The following is a 19,889-nucleotide window of genomic DNA, read 5'->3' as shown; positions in this document are numbered from 1 at the left end:
CACAGTTGCAGCTTTACATTTGTTCACGTGATTGGCTAGAAGCCTCCTGAAAAAGGTACCTTTCTGTTTTGCTTCATGCTTGCATTTCTGGTTCCATGCATAACACCTGGCTCACTTTGACCTTTTTTCATGGCCCTCTTCATTTGCTAGCTACTCCCTAAACACAGTACTCTTTCCCCCTGTTCCTTGAATGTTCTAACCATTCTATTTCAGGGCTTTTTTTTTTTTTTTAACTTGTTATTTCTTCTGCCCAGACTTGTTGCTTGGACCTCCTGCTCCCTTAACACTAGTCCTTTTTATTCATTTATTTATTCTATTTATTTTTAAAAGATTTTATTTATTTATTTGACAGAGAGAGAGAGGCAGCAAGAGAGGGAACACAAGCAGGGGGAGTGGTGGAGGGAGAAGTAGGTTTCCTGTTGCACAGGGAGCCTGATATGGGACTTGATCCCAGGATCCGGGGATCATGACCCAAGCTGAAGGCAGACGCTTAACGACTGAACCACCTGGGTGCCTCAAAACTAGTCCTATCTATCTATCTATCTATCTATCTATTTATTTATTTATTTTTAAGGTTTTATTTACTTACTCGACGGACAGAGATCACTAGTGGACAGAGAGGCAGGCAGAGAGAGAGGAAGAAGCAGGCTCCCCACTGAGCAGAGAGCCCGATGCGGGGCTCGATCCCAGGACCCTGAGATCATGACCCAAGCTGAAGGCAGAGGCTTAACCCACCGAGCCACGCTGGTGCCCCAAAACTAGTCCTTTTTAAATGTGACTTCCTCAGAGAACCCTTCCCTCACTCCCCTTTGTAAAGGAACCCACCCCCACTCAGAGATCACCTCATTTGTTTCCTTTATGACAGTGGCCACACATCATTATCATTTCATGTACTCGTTTATTGTGTGTCTCTTCCCACTGGAGTGTAAACTATCAGAGAGCAGAGACTTTGTCTCTCAACCTTCAGGTAATCCCAGCCCCTAGAATAGTGTGGTAGCAGGCATTCAGTGGGGACTTCATTGTTGTTGTTGAGTGATCAAAGTAATGGTAGCAATAAGCATGATCTAAAAATTAGCCATGTGCTATGCGCATTGTTATCCAAGAATTTTTACATATGGTAACTTGCATAATCCTCATTTTACAAACAAAGAATCAGCAGCACAGAGACTTGAAGTAAATTGCTTAAGTAACCCAGCAAAAAGTGGCTGAACCCAGATTGAAACACAGCTAGCCTCCATGTGTGCTCTTGACTGCTATGCCATACCACCTCTCGGAAAAACGGTTAAAAGTGGTAGGTCAGAAGCCCCAGGACAGAGTCTTGCCTTCACGGAGAAGGAATGGATATCCTTGAGGTTCATACCCCTTCGTTCAGATCTTTGCTCAAACATCACCTTTCAGAGAACCTACTCATGAGCACCTCTTAGCAAAATTGTCTTCCCTCTCCCAGCTCACCTTCCTGTTATCCTGCTTTACTCCCCACTCTCCGCAGCACTCACCATCACTCGATGTGTGTGTGTTTGTCTCCCTTCCCTAGAATTTAATTCTATGTGCATGGAACTTTGGCTCTTTTTCATGCTGTTGTATCTCCCGTGCCTATAGCAGGGACTGGGAGCGGGGGTATGGTTGGCACTCCCCATATTGACTGGATGCTACCACTCTTTCTTTTTTTTTTTTTTTTTTTAAAGATTTTATTTATTTATTTGACAGAGAGAGATCACAAGTAGGCAGAGAGGCAGGCAGAGAGAGGAGGAAGCAGGCTCCCCGCTGAGCAGAGAGCCCGATGCGGAGCTCGGATCCCAGGACCCTGAGATCATGACCTGAGCCGAAGGCAGCAGCTTAACCCACTGAGCCACCCAGGCGCCCCGCTACCACTCTTTCTAAGATGAATGATATTTCGGGGCACCTGGGTGGCTCAGTGGGTTAAGCCTGTGCCTTTGGCTCAGGTCATGGTCTCAGGGTCCTGGGTTCGAGCCCCACACTGGGCTCTCTGCTCATCGGGGAGCCTGCTTCCCCCACTCTCTCTGCCTGCTTGTGATTTCTCTCTCTGTCAAATAAATCTTTTTTTTTTGTTTGTTTAAAATGAATGATATTTCTCTTGGTAGCTACATGGATATGTGCCCTGTCCACTAGCTGCTTCCCAGGTGTGTTGTTCTGTGTGAAGCTTTTTAGCTAGACTTTATGGCCTCTCTCCACCATGTCGCCCCACAGTTCTACTTCCTCTGGTCATTAAACCAGCGTGCTGTTTGGAGGCTGGTCAGGTGTCTTGTTACCTGGTCTCCACATCTGTGCAAGAGACTAGAGTGAGAGCGAGGTGACTTTGGTGTTATGGCATGTCTGTTCCAGAAGCCTCTCATCCTGCCCTGCAGAGGAGAAGTCAACTGAAGTTCCGGGATTGGAGTGGCATAAAAATATTTCATAGCCAGCACCGCAGTACATTCTCGTTGCTTCTTCTAAGCCTGTTGTCTGCTTATAAGAGTTGTAAATTGTGGCTGCTTCTGTTAAACACCAAGGAGAATTAATCTGTCTTCTTTGATGTTTTACCTAGTTCATATTCTTCTTTCTTACTTTATTCCTTGGAATCATCCTTTATTTATTTATTTTTGTGTTTTTATGAAGTGCCATAATGGATTGGCTCCTTAGAGTTATTTTACACATTGTGAACTTGCCATTTAAAAATTTGTCTTTTCTCAGTGCAGGTAAATGACCAACCTTTCAAATAACATTAACCACTGCCTGATCTTAGATTATATTCTGGCAAAATTTAATGGATATCATAGTAATGAGATGAGAACTAGCTGGTTCTAAAATAAAACAAATTTAAAAATAATGAATGATATGTAATGATTTGATTATAATAAAAGCAAAAGTGTTCCAAACAGTTTTTTTTTTTTTTTTTTAAGTTAAAAGAGGGAGATTTCACTCATCTACAATTCTGTGAATAATTTCTATTTCAGAGCATAGGAAGGATTTTTCTGTTAATTTTTGTTGTTGTTGAGCTATAATTGACATTTAACATTGTATTCGTTTTAGGTGTACAACATAATGATTTGATGTATGTGAAATGATTGCCTCACCTGGGTTAGTTAACACCCATCACCACACATGGTTACAATTTTTTTCTTATGGTGAGCACTTTTAAGATCTATCTTCTTAGCACCTTTCATGTATACAATACAGCATTGTTAACTGTGGTTGCTGGGCTGTGTGGTACATCTCTGGGATTTATTCATCTTGTAACCGGAAGTTTGTACCTTTTGACTGTTTTTACCGTTTTGCCCATGCCCCCAAACCCCACCTCTGGCAACCACCAGTCTGTTCTCTGTATCTAGGAATTCAGGTTTTGGGTTTGTTTTTTAAGATACCACATATAAGTGAGAGAGACCATCCTTTTTTTTTTTTTTTTTTTTTTTGATTGACTTGGACTTCTTTGCAATATACATATCCAATTCTGAGATTTTCAGTTTATTGCTCTCCTTGTCTCATAAAAATGTATTTCCCTCTGGTTTCTTCTGCTTCTCCTCACCCATAGATCCCATCCTTTATTCACACCAGAGCCTGTAGCCCAGTGTGTCTTCAGAGTGGGCCTGAGGGTTACCTGCAAGAGAACCCCTGAGGACCTTTATTAATAATACAGATTCTGCATGCTTGAGGAGCTTCCTGGTTTTTCTAATATACATTAAGGCTGGTTTCAAGCAATGAACCCCTCTATCAGTATGCTAGTCCCTCTGGCTCTTCTGAACTCCCTTTTGCAGCTTGGGTCTTGAAGGGTTGCACACACCTGCATCTAGACTTTCCCAGGCACCTGTTACCTCATACCTATAGCACCCATGGATGATTTTTATTTTCTCTTCTCTCTGCTGTATTACTGCTTCTGGACTTTGGTTCAGTAAACGTCAGTCCCTGTCTCTTATTCTTCAGCACTCGAATACTGGATGGGGATCCAAAATCTCTCTGTGCCTACTCTCCCTCTGCCCTCTCTTGGAGAGGCTTCTGGTCTCACTTGAACAAGACTCCCAGATCTCTCTCTCTAGCTCTTCCTCACCTAATGGGACTTCTGGCCAGTAGCTTGAATGGCTCTCTGGTTACCTCTGATTGCATACCACTGTTACTCCAGCTTCAGCACCACTGAAACTAGACAGGTCACCCTGTAGCCAAGTTCTTTTTCTTTCACATTGATTATGAAATAATATTGATTTGTTTTCATTGCAGGCTCTTCAGCAAAAGCCCTTGTCAGTTTAAAAGGTAAGATCATAGCACGATTCTGTAGGTATGGCATAAGCTAGAAACTTAATTCATTAAATTGATTTGGGTACAGTCTTTTCTGTCTAAATTAGGATTCAGTATAGCTTTTAAGTATTGGTTTTCACTGGTGATAATTTTAAATTCATGGGCTGTTTTAGGAGAATTGGTCCTTGGTTGTTGGAAATTATTAAGAATTTTTTTCCCTGAGAACTATTGATTAAAGACTTTTTTCTTTTTTAAATTTTTTTAAGCTCTATGCCTGGTATGGGGTATTGGGCTTGAACTCACCACCTGGAGATCAAGAGTTGCACGCTCCACCAACTGAGTCAGTCAGACACCCCAAGAACTTTTTTTTTTTTTTTTTAAGATTTTTAAGTAATCTCCACACTGAATATGGGGCTTGGACTCATCACCCTGAGGTCAAGAGTCACATGCTCCCCATGAGCCAGCCAGGTGCCCCAAACCCCAGGAACTTTTCAACTAGACATTGCAGACGTCTTACTAGAGTGAAAGCATTTATTGAGTAGCTCTGCTCAGCTGTATTTTTGCTGAAGAGTTTATATTTTTAGCGGGGCACCTTTGTGGCTCAGTCAGTTAAGCTCCTGGCTCTTGACCTCAGCTCAGGTCTTAACCTCAGGGACCTGAGTTCGAGCCCTGCATTGGGCTTCATGCTGGGTGTGGAGCCTACTTAAAAAAAAAAAAAAGGAGCTTATATTTTTAGGAAGTCTGCTTTCTAATAATAATGCAAGTCTCTTGAAGTAAAAGAATGGCAGTACTTTTCTTTTCCTGAGAACAGGGTTATACATGTTCCTTGCTCTTGCTCTTTCTTTCTGCAAGTAACTTAGACCAACCCTCTTACTGTAGTTTGTTTTTAATTTTTGCTTGAGCAGGATTCTACTAAGTAAGTAAATCTGGAACCAAGCCATGCTCATAAGTTCACTAGTACTTTTAGTTTTGAAAGCTATTGTATTGTGCTTTGGATTGATTTATCAAATCAAGTCCTGGCTTGAAGACACTTCCCTAATTTATTTGCCTAGCAGGATCAATCCTGGCCCACCTTTTTTCTTTTGTATTTAAAACATAACATCTGAAAAAGTATTCCATTATTCTTTTCCTTCCAATATAAAACTATTTCTTTTTTTAAAAAAGACATATACAAGTGATATATTTCTTACAGAAAAAACATTAGGAAATGCTGATAAGCAGCTAGAAGAAATTAAAATAACTCTCCTGGGTGTATTCATCCTAGCTTTCTAGGTCTTTCTCTATATAAACATATCCTTTTTATAAAAACTAAACTACCATTCTGTATTTTCATAATATGTCTAATCAATTACTTGATTGGATTTTTTCTGGTTGCATACAACTCTGAAGATATTTCTTTGGATCAAGGAAAACAGAAACACCCACACATTTTATTTTTGTATATCTATGGTTTCACTTACTGAAGCAGGAAACATTTAGAAATATACTCTAAAATCAAGGTTAGAAGCTTTTTCCCATTTTTCCACTGCACCGTTTCAGATTGTACTTAAGCTTCTTCGCAAATTAGTATAAAGGAATTACTAAAAACACAAAGAAAGAAACTACACATATTTTAATGTGAGAATTTAATACTTTCACGATGCAGTGCCTTGTCAAATTATATATATAGAGTTTGGCAAAAAAAAAATACAGGAGAGATTTTTCATTTGTAATAAACTGAAATTACTGTGGTCAGTATTTTTTCCATATTGGTAAATATTTTAGATATATTGCTATTAATAAAAAGGCAATATTCATTGTATAAAATCCTTTGAACTAAACTGAAATCTTACTAGTAATAATTACTTATTACAGAGGGAAGCTTATCTAACACATGGAATGAAAAGTACAGCTCTTTACAAAAAACACCTGTTTGGAAAGGCAGGAATACGGGCTCCACTGTGGAGATGGTAAGGAATTAGTTCTTCTTACTCTTTAGAATATGATAGTTAAATTGTTTCTATGATTGTCACATGTGCAGCTCTTATAGGACAGTAAGAGTTTTCCAGGGTTCTTCCTGACCCCAAGCATCTGAGTCTTTAAGTGCCATTGAGTGTAGTATACAACCATACTTCGATAAACAGTCTGTAGCTTTTGATAATCTGGTCATCAGTAAGCATTTGTTAAGTAATTGCAGTTTCTTTAACTAGGAGGAAAAAACCTCCCAACAACTCCAAATTATCCTTTATATAAAAAAATTCATGTGGTTCTGGTCCCTGCAAAAAGATGTATAAGTAAGTGGTGAGATAATAAAATCTTGTGTAGGTCAAGGGTAAGTACATGTAAGTTAGAAGGGCAGAAGGGACTTCTTTCAGAGCTCTGGAGTATTAGACTCTCGGTGGGTTTAATTTCAAGGGTCAGTGCCTCTTAGCCTTGACCAGGGTGGGCGCTGCTCATATGTTTTAGCCCTCTGTAGCTACCTCCCTTCTGACTAGGCATGCAAGTCCGTCTGCGGCAGTGGGAGAAGGATTTGAAATAGGATGTTGGTATGATTCGACTATTATTTCTGTTGTTCTGTCTGAATGAGGCCTCTGATCCTGGGGTGGGCTGTAAAATTGTTCATATTTTCAGACCCTTTAGTGTATGATGTCCTCTGAGTACTTCAACAAGTTAGTACTGGTTCTGCAGTCTTGTTTGGCCTACAGTCACTTACCAAATACCTACAACAGGTGTCTTGTACTGTCACTCACAGATGGAAATTCGATTAACAATTTTTGACAGCGTATCTAGTACATTATTATACATTGAGAGTCACTCTTTAGAGTGATCTAGTAACTTCGCCCAGCCCCATGCAGCCAACACAGTGTGTGATACACCCAACTGCTCTTAATCCAGGCACTAACATCATGAGAACTGGAATTTCCAGAACTTGTTTTCCTCTCGTCACCATTCAAGGCTGCTAAGAATACTCGGGTTCCAGTTTTAATTATTAGCTAGGTGTTTCATTTAGTCATCAGCTAGATGTTTTGATTGTTAAAAAATTGCATAAATATGTACTACTTTGTAAATCTGTTTGTATTGGATGTAGTTTACTTTGTATTACCCATCCTTACCCTTGCAGGCCACTGATAGTCTGGCATTAGCTGTGTCTCCCAAGTATATAATTGTATTTTGGAATAAAAATGGAAAGTGTTCAATGTTTTTATTAAACAAATTTCTACTGTAGCCTTTCAGAAATTCAAAACGAAGTCGACTCTTTTCTGATGAAGATGACAGACAGATAAATACAAGGTCACCCAAAAGAAACCAGAGAGTTGCAATGGTCCCACAGGTATGTGTATCGCTAGTGTTATGTTCCATGTGAAAGGAAGTGATCAATTGCTCAGCATAATAAAGTTTTTTTTTTTTTTAAGATTTTATTTATTTATTTGCCAGAGACAGAGGGAGAGAGAGCGAGCGAGCACAGGCAGACACAGAGGCAGGCAGAGGCAGAGGGAGAAGCAGGCTCCCTGCCGAGCAAGGAGCCCGATGTGGGACTCGATTCCAGGATCCTGGGATCATGACCTGAGCCGAAGGCAGCTGCTTAACCAACTGAGCCACCCAGGCATCCCTAAAGTTTGTTTTTTATTATTCTGTTATATTTTGAGTAACAAGTTCTTTTTCTTAAGTCACCGCTCCAACTCCGCTCTTATATTAGTCACCTAGAAAGGCCATTAATTATTGATGGACTTTTCCCGGGAGTAGAAAGTCGGTTCTCAGTCTTACAAATGCACACTTTTAAGCATGAGGAGGAGAGTGGAATTTAAGCAGATAGATTTGGCAATAGGGAATCAGTTTGGAGTTTTGCATGGAAATGAGAGGGGGGAAAGCATTTTACTTTATCACAGAGGAAAGTGTGTTGAAGATTAACTTACCCAAAGGAGGAAACTGTGTAGCATGAAGTCATATCTTCTTTTTAATTTTTGGCATTTTTTTTTCAATAAGAGAATAATTTATTTGATTTCCTCTCATTAGTTTTTTTTTTTTTTTTAAAGATTTTATTTATTTATTTGACAGAGAGAGATCACAAGCAGGCAGAGAGGCAGGCAGAGAGAGAGAGAGGAGGAAGCAGGCTCCCTGCTGAGCAGAGAGCCCGATGCGGGACTCGATCCCAGGACCCCAAGATCATGACCTGAGCCGAAGGCAGCGGCTTATCCCACTGAGCCACCCAGGCGCCCCACCTCTCATTAGTTTTTTAACTTTTTTTGAATTAAAGTAAAATGAACACACAGGGTTATGTTTCGGGTATACAGTGCTATGATTCAACAGTTCTATACATTATTCAGTGCTCATCATAAGTGTACTCTTTAAGGATTTATTTATTCATTTTAGAGAGAGAGAGAGAGAGAACAGGGTGGATAGGGGTAGAGGAAGAGGGAAAATCTCAAGCAGACTCTGAGCCGAGCACAGAGCCTGACTCTGGGGCTCAATCCCATAACCCTGAGATCACAACCTGAGCCAAAACCAAGAGTTGGACTCTTAACTGACTGCGCCACCCAGGCGCCTCACGCTAAGTGTACTCTTAATTCCCTTCTCCTAGTTCACCTATCCCCCCCCCACCATCTTCCCTTTAGTAATCACCAATTCTCTGTATTCCAGACTCTGGGGTTGTTTTGTTTTGTTTCTTTCTTTGTTTCTTAAAATCCATGTATGAGTGAAATCGTATTTATCTTTTTCTAATTTATTTCATTTGTCATCATACTCTGTAACATTACCCATGTTGTTGCAAATGGCAAGATTCCATTCTTTTTTATGGGTGAATCGTATTCCATTATGTATATGTATATGTATATAATATATTCCATATATGCCATCCGTTTATCTATGGATAGACACTTGGGCTGCTTCCATATCTTGTCTATTATAAATAATGCTGCAGTAAACACAGCAATCTGTCTTTTCAGATTAATGTTTTTGTTTTCTTTGAGTAAATAACCAGTAGTAGGATTATTGAATCAGAAGATAATTCTATTTTTAATTTTTTGAATAACCTCCATACTGTTTTCCAGAGTGGCTACACCAGTTTACATTCCCACCAGCAGTGCACAAGGGTTCCCCTTTCTCCATGTCCTCGCCAACACTTGTTATTTCCTGTGTTTTTTATTTTAGCCATTCTGACCGGTGTCAGGTAATATAACACTATAGTTTTAATTTGCATATCCTCAGTGATTAGTGATGTTGAACATCTTTTCATGTGTCTGTTGGCTCTTTATAGATCTTCTTTGGAAAAGTGTCAATTCAGATCCTCTGCCTATTTTTCAATTGGGCAGTTGGTTGTTTTTTTTTGTTCTTTTTTTTGGGGGGGGTGTTGACTTGTATAACTTCTTTTTTAAAATAATTTTTAAAGTAATTCCAGTTTTCTGATTCATTTTATTTATTTTTAAAGATTTTATTTATTTGGGCACCTGGGTGGCTCAGTGGGTTAAAGCCTCTGCCTTCGGCTCAGGTCATGATCCTAGGGTCCTGGGATCAAGCCCTGCAACAGGCTCTCTGCTCAGCAGGGAGCCTGCTTTCCTTCCTCTCTCTCTGCCTAACTCTCTTCCTACTTGTGATCTCTGTCTGTCAAAGAAATAAATAAAATCTTTGGGGGAAAAAAAGGTTTTATTTATTTGAGAGAGCGCACAAGCACTGGGAGGGGAGAGGACAGAGGGAGAAACAGACTCCCCACGGAGTGGAGAGCCCATTGCGGGACTTGATCCCAGGACTCCGAGATCATGACCTGAGCCAAAGGTAGACACTTAACGACTGAGCCACCCAGCGCCCTAGTTCTTTTTTTTCTTAATTAAAAAAAAAAAAAGAAGTCTGTTTATTTTAGAAAGAGAGTGTGGAGGGTGGGAGGGACACAGGGTGAGGAAGAGTCTAAAGCAGACTCCTGCACTGAGCACAGCACCCAGTTCAGAGCTCAGTCTCATGACCCGGAGGGCACAACCTGAGCCAAAACTGAAAGCTGGACACCCAACCGACTGCACCACCCAGCACCCACCCCCCCCTTTTTTTAACACCCACCCCCCTTTTTTTTTTAGTATATGTACTGCTGAAGCGAGCACAGCACCCAACCCCTTTTTTAAAAAATTTTTTTAGGGCGCCTGGGTGGCTCATATGGTTGGGTGACTGCCTTTGGCTCAGGCTGTGGTCCTGGAGTCCCAGGATCAAGTCCCACGTTGGGCTCCCTGCTTGGTGGGGAGACTGGCTTCTCCCTCTGACCTTTCCCCTCTCATGCTCTCTCTCTCTCTTTTCTCTCTCAAATAAATAGGTAAAACCTTGGATTGGCAGGCAAAGGGGGAGGGAGAAGAACCCTGAGATGATGACCCAAGCTGAAGGCAGACGCTTAACTGGCCAAGCCACCCAGGCATCCCTTTTTTTTTTTTTTAATATTTTATTTATTTATTTGACAGAGAGAGATCACAAGTAGGCAGAGAGGCAGGCAGAGAGAGAGGAGGAAGCAGGCTCCCTGCTGAGCTGAGAGCCCGATGCGGGACTCGATCCCAGGACCCTGAGATCATGACCTGAGCCAAAGGCAGGGCTTAACCCACTGAGCCACCCAGGCGCCTCCTTTTTTTTTTTTTTTTAATTAAAAATATATTCATTTATTTATTTTAGACTTGTATAAGTTCTTTATATATTTTGGCTATTAACCCCTTTTCGCTTTTTTTTTTTTAAAGGTTTATTTATTTATTTATTTGACAGAGATCTCAAGTAGGCAGAGAGGCAGGCAGAGAGAGAGGAGGAAGCAGGCTCCCTGCTGAGCAGAGAGCCTGACTCGGAACTCAATCCCAGGACCCTGGGATCATGACCTGAGCTGAAGGCAGAGGCTTTAACCTACTGAGCCACCCAGGCGCCACCCCCCCCTTTTGGCATCTTAAAAATATCATAGTAGACATGTGAGAATCAAAGAAAAGGATGAAAATTTTATAAGGAAAATATTATTTTCAAGAATAGTATAACTTTTCTCATGTCAAATTTATTTTTTTAAAACATCTTTTTTTTAAGACTTTATTTATTTATTTGACAGAGAGAGAGAGAGAGATCACAAGTAGGCAGAGAGGCAGGCAGAGAGAGGGAGAAGCAGGCTCCCTGCTGAGAAGAGAGCCTGATGTGGGGCTTGATCCCAGGGCCCTGGGATCATGACCTGAGCTGAAGGCAGAGGCTTAACCCACTGAGCTACCCAGGCGCCCTCTCCTGTCAAATTTATAATACCTGATAAAATTATTGCCTACGTCCCTTTCATTTGTTTCCAAAAGTGGTATAAATTATCCAGTAGGAGGGGTCGTAGTAAAGGTGATTTTTCTGTACCAAGGATTTGGCACTTAATAAATTAAAGGCGTAACCAGCAATATTTATAGCAATAGTTAAATAAATAACCACTGTTTCTTGTATTGACTTTAGAAGTGTTGTATTATTAGAAAATTTGGATGTCTTAAGTTTGGATTTTATTTATTTGTATTTTTTTAAAAGATTTTATTTATTTATTTATTTATTTGACATTCAGAGATCACAAGTAGGCAGAGAGGCAGGCAGAGAGAGAGGGGAAGCAGGCTCCCCGCTGAGCAGAGAGCCCAGTTCCGGGCTGAATCCCAGGACCCTGGGATCATGACCTGAGCCAAAGGCAGAGGCTTTAACCCACTGAGCCACCCAGGTGCCCCTATTTTAAAGATTTTATTTATTTCTTTGACACAGAGAGGGAGTGAGTGAGCACAAGCAGGGAGGGGCTGAGGCAGAGGGAGAAGCCAACTTTCCTCTGAGCAAGGAGCCCAATGTGGTATCTCGATCTCAAGACCCTGGGATCATGACCTGAGCCTTAGCAGATGCTTAACTGACTGAGCCACCCAGGCGCCCCTCCCCTTTATTTATTAGGAAATTTTTCAAACCTACAGAAAATTGGTCTTGATGACTGTGAACCCATCCTGCCCCATCTCTGTCCACTGTCCTTCCCCCAGGCGCATCATTCCTTCTGGACCTAGTTTGCAAAGTGCTTTCTGCTTCCCAGCCATACGGAACAGATACAAATAAGACAAACATGATATGAGACTCCTTCAAATATGTGAAAAGTTTTTGGGGACGCCTGGGTGGCTCAGTTGGTTAAGCAGCTGCCTTCGGCTCAGGTCATGATCCCAGTGTCCTGGGATTGAGTCCCACATCGGGCTCCTTGCTCGGCGGGGAGCCTGCTTCTCCCTCTGTCTCTGCCTGCTATTCTGTCTGCCTGTGCTCGCTCTCGCTCCTTCTCTCTCTCTGACAAATAAATAAAATCTTTAAAATATATATATGTGAAAAGTTTTTATATCCTATGAGTTTTCTCTTTTCTTCTTTTAACATACCTATTTCTTTCTATCTTCATTTATATGACATGGCTTGTTCCCTTCCCCTTCTAATCCCAATCTGCTGTATTCTGTGGGTTTCTTTAAGGAGCCCTGTCCGGAGCTGACTAATTGTAAAAGCCAACTTTTATTGAGTACTTAGTGTGTGCCAGATTCTGTTTTTTGGTTCTTTTTTTTTAAATTTTAAAGATTTTTATTTATTTATTTGACAGGCAGAGATCACAAGTAGGCAGAGAGGCAGGGAAGCAGGCTTCCCGCTAAGCAGAGAGCCCAGTGTGGGGCTCGATCCCAGGACCCTGGGATCATGACCTGAGCTGAAGGCAGAGGCTTTAACCCACTGAGGCACCCAGGTGCCCCCAGATTCTGTTTTAAGCACTGCGTATATGTGACTTTGATTTAGTCTTTGGCAACTGATGACCTAGGCTATGGCCTTATTTCCCATTTTCAGCTGAGGAAACAGACAGAGGCAAGTAACCTGCTCCCCATCCCAAAGCTGGCAGGTGAAGACTGACACACAGATGACCTGCAGCCTGTCTCTGGGTCTCCTTTTTTCTGTTGTCCTAACAGCTTTATTTTTATTTATTTATTTTTTAAGAGTTATTTATTTTAGGGCAAGTGGCAGCGGGTGGGGGGGGAGGTTGGGGGCAGGGAGCAGAGGGATAGGGGAAGTGGACTCCCTGCTGAGCACAGAGGCTGCTATGGGACCTCAGTCTCACAACCCTGAGATCATGACCCCAGCCGAAGACAAGAGTCAGATTTCCAACGAACGGAGCCACCCAGGCATCCCTGGTCTATATTTTCTGCCAACCATACATCATAGTGTCCATTTTCCCAAATGCTTGCCAGTTCAGTATATGAACAAACATGTAGGTTGTTGCCAATCTGGTATTCACATCTCCCTGGTTCTAGGTAGCATTCTATTTATGAGTGATGTCGAGGTATTTTTCATGTATGTTTAAAAATGATTTCTTTCCTGTAGATTTTTTTTCCTATTTTCTGTTAGATTCTTGGTCATTTTCTTATTCATTTGTAAGAGTTTTGTATATAATTAAGAATATTAGGCCTTTGGTTGCTTATATTGGTTGTAATTTTTTTTAGCTTATAGTTTGGCTTTTGACCTTGTTTCTGTATTTTTACCATGTAGAATTGAAAAAAACTTAAGGTCAAAACTGTCTTTGCTTTTATGACTTCTTGGTTTATACTTACTCAGAAAGATCTTTCCTAGTCTAAAATTTGTACTTTTTGAATTCACTCAAATTAGTTTCTTTTTTTTTAACGCTTTAATTTTCAATCCATCTGGAATTTATTTTGGAGTTAAGAGTGAGGTAATACTGCAACCTTGTTTGTTTGTTGTGTGTGTGTGTCTCCCCACCTCCCACCCCCAGGACTACTTAGTTGTCCTGATAACATTGAGTGAGTAATCTTTATACATTGATTTAAAATGCTGCCTGTATCACAAGTTAAATTCCTATATGTATTTAGGATTATTTCTAGACTTTGAGTCTATCTATGTCTAGTATGTCTCTGTATGTGCTAGTGTCAAATTATTTTAATGTGACTTTATGTAGTGTTTTAACATCTGGTAAGACATTATTACATATCCTTTTAAAAATTTTTTATTTATTTTATTTTTTTTTATTTTTTATTTTTTAATTTATTTGACAGAGATCACAAGTAGGCAGAGAGGCAGGTGGGAGTGGGGAGCAGGCTCCCTGCTCAGCAGAGAGCCCAATGCAGGGTTCGGTCCCAGGACCCTGAGATCACCACCTGAGCCAAAGGCAGAGGCTTAACCCACTGAGCCACCCAGGTGCCCTTTCCTAAGTATTCTTGCACATTTATTTTTCCATAGGTACTTTAGAATCATCTTGGCTAGGAAAAAATCCTGTTAGGATTTTTCTTGGCATTGTGCTAATATTATGAATAAATTTATGCTGTGTGTCATAGTTGTAGCATTGAAACTCTCTATCCAAGAACTGGTTTTAGTTCCGTTTAATTCAAGCCTTGTTGTCCCTCTGTGGACTTCAAAATATTTTCCCATGTTGATCTTGAACATTTATTAAGTGTATTCCTGGGTTTTTGATACTTTTGTGCTTGTCATTTTGGCTTTCATAAACAGGATATATCTTCTGTTCTACTGTAACTAACTCTTACTTATACAGAGAAAAGAGGTGTTTTTTTTTAAGATACTGATTTTTGTATGTCGACTTTGTATTTGCCCACTTTATTCAATTCTCTTACTATTTTATTTCGTTTTTTAAAAGATTTTATTTTTTTAATTTGTCATACAGAGATCACAAGTAGGCAGAGAGGCATGCAGAGAGAGAGAGGGAAGCAGGCTCCCTGCTGAGCAGAGAGCCCGATGTGGGGCTCCATCCCAGGACCCTAAGATCATGACTTGAGTCGAAGGCAGAGGCTTAACCCACTGAGTCACTCAGGCACCCCAGTTCTCTTACTATTTTAAATGGTTAGGTGGTTTTCTTTTTCTTTTTTTTAAGATTTTATTTATTTGACAGAGATACTGGGAGAGGGAACACAAGCAGGGGAGTGGGAGAGGGAGAAGCAGGCTTCCTGCTGAGCAGGGAGCCCAATGCGGAGCTTGATTCCAGGACCCTGGGATCCTGACCTGAGCTGAAGGCAGACGTTTAGTGACTGAGCCACCCAGGCACCCCTGTTTTCTTGAGTTTTCAAGGACAGTCATATCATCCGGAAATAATGATTTTGTTTTCTCTTCTTATTGGATAATTCCATCAAAACAATGTTAAAAATTGTAGTGATTGTCAACATCTTGGTCACATTCCTCACTTTAATGACAGTGTTTTTAGTATTTTAGCATTGAATATGATAATGACTTTTGGATTGGAATGAGGAGAAATAATTTTTTTTTTAAGGGTTCAACAACGCATGATTTTTATTCTCTTGCTTCTGAAAGCTTGTATCAAAAATATATATATATTAAACCAAGGAAAATAACCGAAGATTTATGGGCTTCTTGTGCTTTGAAAACGGGAAGGGGAAAAAAAATGGTAGCCACTAATTTGCTCAGACACAGCACGCTTAGTGGTCCTGTATTTTTAAATTTTTAAGAATGGTTTTTAAGTGAAAGGGAAAACATCCACTGCCACTTTCCAGAATTTAAACAAAGGGCAGTAGACATTCCTTACACCCAAATAAAACTATGGCAGTTCACATGTGACCAAGGTGAATGTAGAATGGAGATGCTCTAAACATGGCTAGGACTCTTAGCAAAACTAACACACTAAAATCATATGATTATATTTTGAAAGAAAATGCACAAAAACCAAATAGAAATTTTGAGATTTTTTTCATTTGAAGATAAATCTTAATGCTATTAAATTCAGAAGTATGCTAATTTAAATACCCAATTCTATTTATCTAAAACACACATTGCAAACATACAAATTATCTATTCTCTCCACATGTCAGAGCCCATTCATTTCATGGTTTGGAAATGCAGAGAATAGATTCCCCTTAAACTGCAAGTCAGCAGGTGTTTCTTTACAGTTAACTTTAGCAAAATTCATACAAAATAGTAATTGACAATGATCTTCTTTACTTGTTAACTCACAAGGAAACACCTTCAAAACTGCATTTTGTTAAAGTTTCTGTACTAAAATGTAGAAAAACTGAACTATACAAATATTGAAAAGTTAAAAATTCCTTAATTTTTTATTCCTGGTATCACTACCATAATTTACAGGGCAATATACCTGATGTAATAAAAAGAAAAAGACAAAGCTACAACAGATAAAAGACCTCAGGAATGTACATCTAATTGACACTACATTGCATTAATCAATAGCTGCACTTTTTGCAAACTGTGGCTATGACAGTCCTGAACAAGAAGGGTTTCCTGTTTAAGCTGCAGTAACTTTTCTGACTATGGATCATCGTTCCTTCTGTGGCAGATTTTTACAGTTCCTCTAATGCATTTGGGACGACGGTCTCAAAGTAAGCTGCAGCTTTCCTGACAACTCCTCGCTCTCTCTCCTGCTAAGAACTGTAGCCCTTTTCTTCTGAAAATTTTTTAGAACCTTCTGCTACCATATCCACCACTTCCACCACCAGAGCCATAACCACCACCATAGGGACTGCCCGAGCTTCTTCCACCAAAACTGCCCCCCTTCATGGGTCCATAATTTGATTGCTGTTGTCCACTATAATTTCCAAAATCATTATAGTTACCACCTCCAAAGTTTCCTCCTTAATTATAACCATCATATCCTCCACTACCACCACCATATCCACCTCCTTGGTTTCCATATCCTGGTCCACCACCACCATAGCCTCCTCTACTACTGTAACCAGGACCACCACCATAGTTGCCACCATCACCTCCAAATCCATTATATCCACCATCACCTCCTCCATAACTACCTCTGCTGCCACCACCACCACCACCGTAGCCTCCTCTTCCACCAAAGTTTCCACCACGGCCAAAGTTACCACCACCTCCAAAGTTCCCTCCATGACCCATGAAGTTGCCAGATCCACCTCCATGACCTCTTTGTGATCCAGCAGACTGCATTTCTTGTTTAGAAAGGGCATTTTTCACTTCTCAATTATGCCCATTAATAGTATTTCTGAACAACAATTTTATCAACTGTATCATGATCATCAAAAGTTACAAAAGCAAATCCTCTCTTTTTTCCACTCTGCCTGTCTTCCATAACTTCTATGGTTTCAATCTTGCCATACTTTTCAAAGTAGTCTCTCAAATTATACTCTTCTGTATCTTCTTTAATACCACCAACAAAAATTTTCTTCACTGTTAGATGGGCACCAGGCTTTATAAAATCCTCTCTAGAAACAGCTTTCTTTGGTTCCACTACACGCCCATCAACCTTGTGTGGTCGGGCACACATTGCTGCATTCACCTCTTCAACACAAGAGTAAGTCACAAAACCAAAACCCCTGGAATGTTTTGTTTGGGGGTCTCTCATCACCACACAATCTGTAAGTGTACCCCATTTTTCAAAATGTTCTCTTAAACAATCATCTGTAGTTTCAAAGCTCAAACCACCAATAAACAGTTTTCTCAACTGCTCTGGTTCCTTTGGATCATGGCCCTCCATTTTTTTTTTTTTTTTTTTTTTTTTTAAAGATTTTATTTATTTATTTGACAGAGAGAAATCACAAGTAGATGGAGAGGCAGGCAGAGAGAGAGAGAGGGAAGCAGGCTCCCTGCTGAGCAGAGAGCCCGATGCGGGCCTCGATCCCAGGACCCTGAGATCATGACCTGAGCCGAAGGCAGCGGCTTAACCCACTGAGCCACCCAGGCGCCCATGGCCCTCCATTTTGAGACCAGACTCGCCTCTTCCAACTCGAGTTCAATCAGGAGAAATAAATTTTATAGGTTAAGAAGGTATCCATCTATTTTTGTTTTCTTGGTCAGTAGAGCTAAAGGTCTGTCAGTTTTGTTGATATTTTCAAAGAACTCTTGGCACCTGGGTGGCTCAGTCAGTTAAATGTCTGCCTTCAGTTCAGGTCATGATCCCGGGGTCCTGGGATTGAGTCCCACTTTAGGCTCCCTGCTCAGCAGGGAGTCTGCTTGTCCCTCTCCCTCTGCCCCTCCCCCTGCTCTCTCCTGTGCACTCTCTCTCTCTCAAATAAATGAATAAAACTTAAAAAAAAAAAAGAAATTTTCTTTTTAGGATTTTATTTACTTATTTGAAAGAGAGAGCACAAGTGGGAGAGGAGCAGGCAGAGGGAGAAGCAGGTTCCCTGCTGAGCAAGGAGTCTGATGAGGGGCTCCATCCCAGGACCCTGGGATCATAATCTGAGCTGAAGGCAGCCACTTAACCAACTGAGCTACCCAGGCGCCCCTAAAAAAAATTTTGTTTTCATCATTTTGTCTCTTATTTTTCTATTTCACTTATCTCTGCTTTAATTTTTATTTCCTTCTTTCTACTTGCATTGGGTTTTCTTTGCTCTTTTTTTTGTAGCTTCTTATTCTTAAGAAGAACAGGTTATTTATTTGAGATCTTTGTCTTTTTCTAATATAGGCATTTACCTAATAAACTAACCCCTCTCCTGCCTCCCCTACCCCAGGCACTGCTTTAACTGTATCATTTAACTTTTGACATATTGTATATTTTTAGTCATTCTGTCTAATTCTGTTGAGTTTTTGTTAATGAATATTGAATTTTATCCAGTATCTTTAGCACCAGTAGAGGTGACCACATGATTTTTATTGTTTTTATTCATTAATAATGACAGTCTCAGTAATTTTCTAATACTGGACCACCCTTTCGTTCTGGACACAAATTCCACCTGATTGTGTTGTATTCTTTTGATGTTCTGATGATGTTTATCCGGTACCTTTTTTAAAAGCTTTTAAAAATTTGAGATAACATTGACAGAACATTATATGTTTCAGGTACACAACATAATGATTTGATATTTGTATACATGGTAAAATGACCACATTAAGTATATAGTTAACATCTGTCACCACAGTTACAAACTTTTTTTCTCATGATAAGAACCTTTAAAATCTGTTAGCAACTTCTATTTTTTATTTTTTTAAAGATTTTATTTATTTGACAGAGACACAGCAAGAGAGGAACACAAGCAGGGGGAGTGGGTGAGGGAGAAGAAGGCTCCCTCCCCATTGAGCAGGAATCCCAATGCAGGGCTCAATCCCAGGACCCTGGGATCCCGACCTGAACCAAAGGCAGACACTTCACCAACTGAGCCCCCCCCTCCCCGCGCCCCTGTTGGCAACTTTTAAATATGCAATACAACATACACTGTAGTCACCATGCTGTGCATTACATCCCCACAACATAATGACTTTGTAAGTTTGTACCTTTTGACCCCTTTCAACTCATTTTACTCCTTCCTTCCCAGCAACCACCAGTCTGCTCTCTGTATTTATGAGTTTGCATTGTGTATTGTATGTTTTTTTGTTGTTTGTTTGCTTTGGTCGGTTTTGTTTCTCAGGGGAGGTTTTTTGTTTTTCTCTGACTTATTTCACTTAGCATAATGCCCTCACGGCCCATTCATATTACTGCAAACAGCAAGGTTTCATTCCTTTTTTATAGCTGAATGATATTCTAGTGTGTGTGTGTGTGTGTGTGTGTGTGAGAGAGAGAGAGAGAGAGAGAGAGTGTGTGTGTGTGTGTGAATGTATGTATATGTATATATATACCACATCCTCTTTATCCATTCATCCATTAATGAATACTTAGGTTGCTTCCATGTCTTGACTGTTGTAAATAATACTTCAGGAGCATTGGCATGCAGATATCTTCTCAAGTTAGTGTTTTTGTTTGCTTCAGATAAATTCCCAGCAGTGGAATTATTGAA

General features: G+C 40.3%; 1 protein-coding gene and 1 pseudogene across 3 annotated transcripts in view; one reads left to right on the top strand and one right to left on the bottom strand.

The window, feature by feature from the left end:
• LIN9 (lin-9 DREAM MuvB core complex component) overlaps positions 1-19,889 on the top strand; it is a 78,648-nt gene that overhangs the window by 11,610 nt on the left and 47,149 nt on the right. For 2 of the 3 annotated variants that reach the window (XM_013061179.2, XM_045069601.1), the window contains exons 2-4: positions 4,210-4,242; positions 6,082-6,176; positions 7,433-7,537. In XM_013061179.2, coding sequence (XP_012916633.1) covers positions 4,210-4,242; positions 6,082-6,176; positions 7,433-7,537 — 233 coding nt within the window. Of the gene's footprint in view, positions 1-3,030; positions 3,126-4,209; positions 4,243-6,081; positions 6,177-7,432; positions 7,538-19,889 lie in introns of all 3 variants that reach the window. The other variant, XM_045069602.1, reaches the window with a different exon arrangement.
• Positions 16,282-17,653, bottom strand: LOC123389023 (annotated as a pseudogene).

Source organism: Mustela putorius, unplaced genomic scaffold, assembly GCF_011764305.1.
Source record: "Mustela putorius furo isolate JIRA1106 unplaced genomic scaffold, ASM1176430v1.1 tig00003942_pilon_pilon_pilon, whole genome shotgun sequence".
Taxonomy (NCBI): Eukaryota; Metazoa; Chordata; class Mammalia; order Carnivora; family Mustelidae; genus Mustela; species Mustela putorius.
The sequence above is the reverse complement of the archived record's forward strand: the minus strand, read 5'-3'. Positions and strand labels throughout refer to the sequence as shown.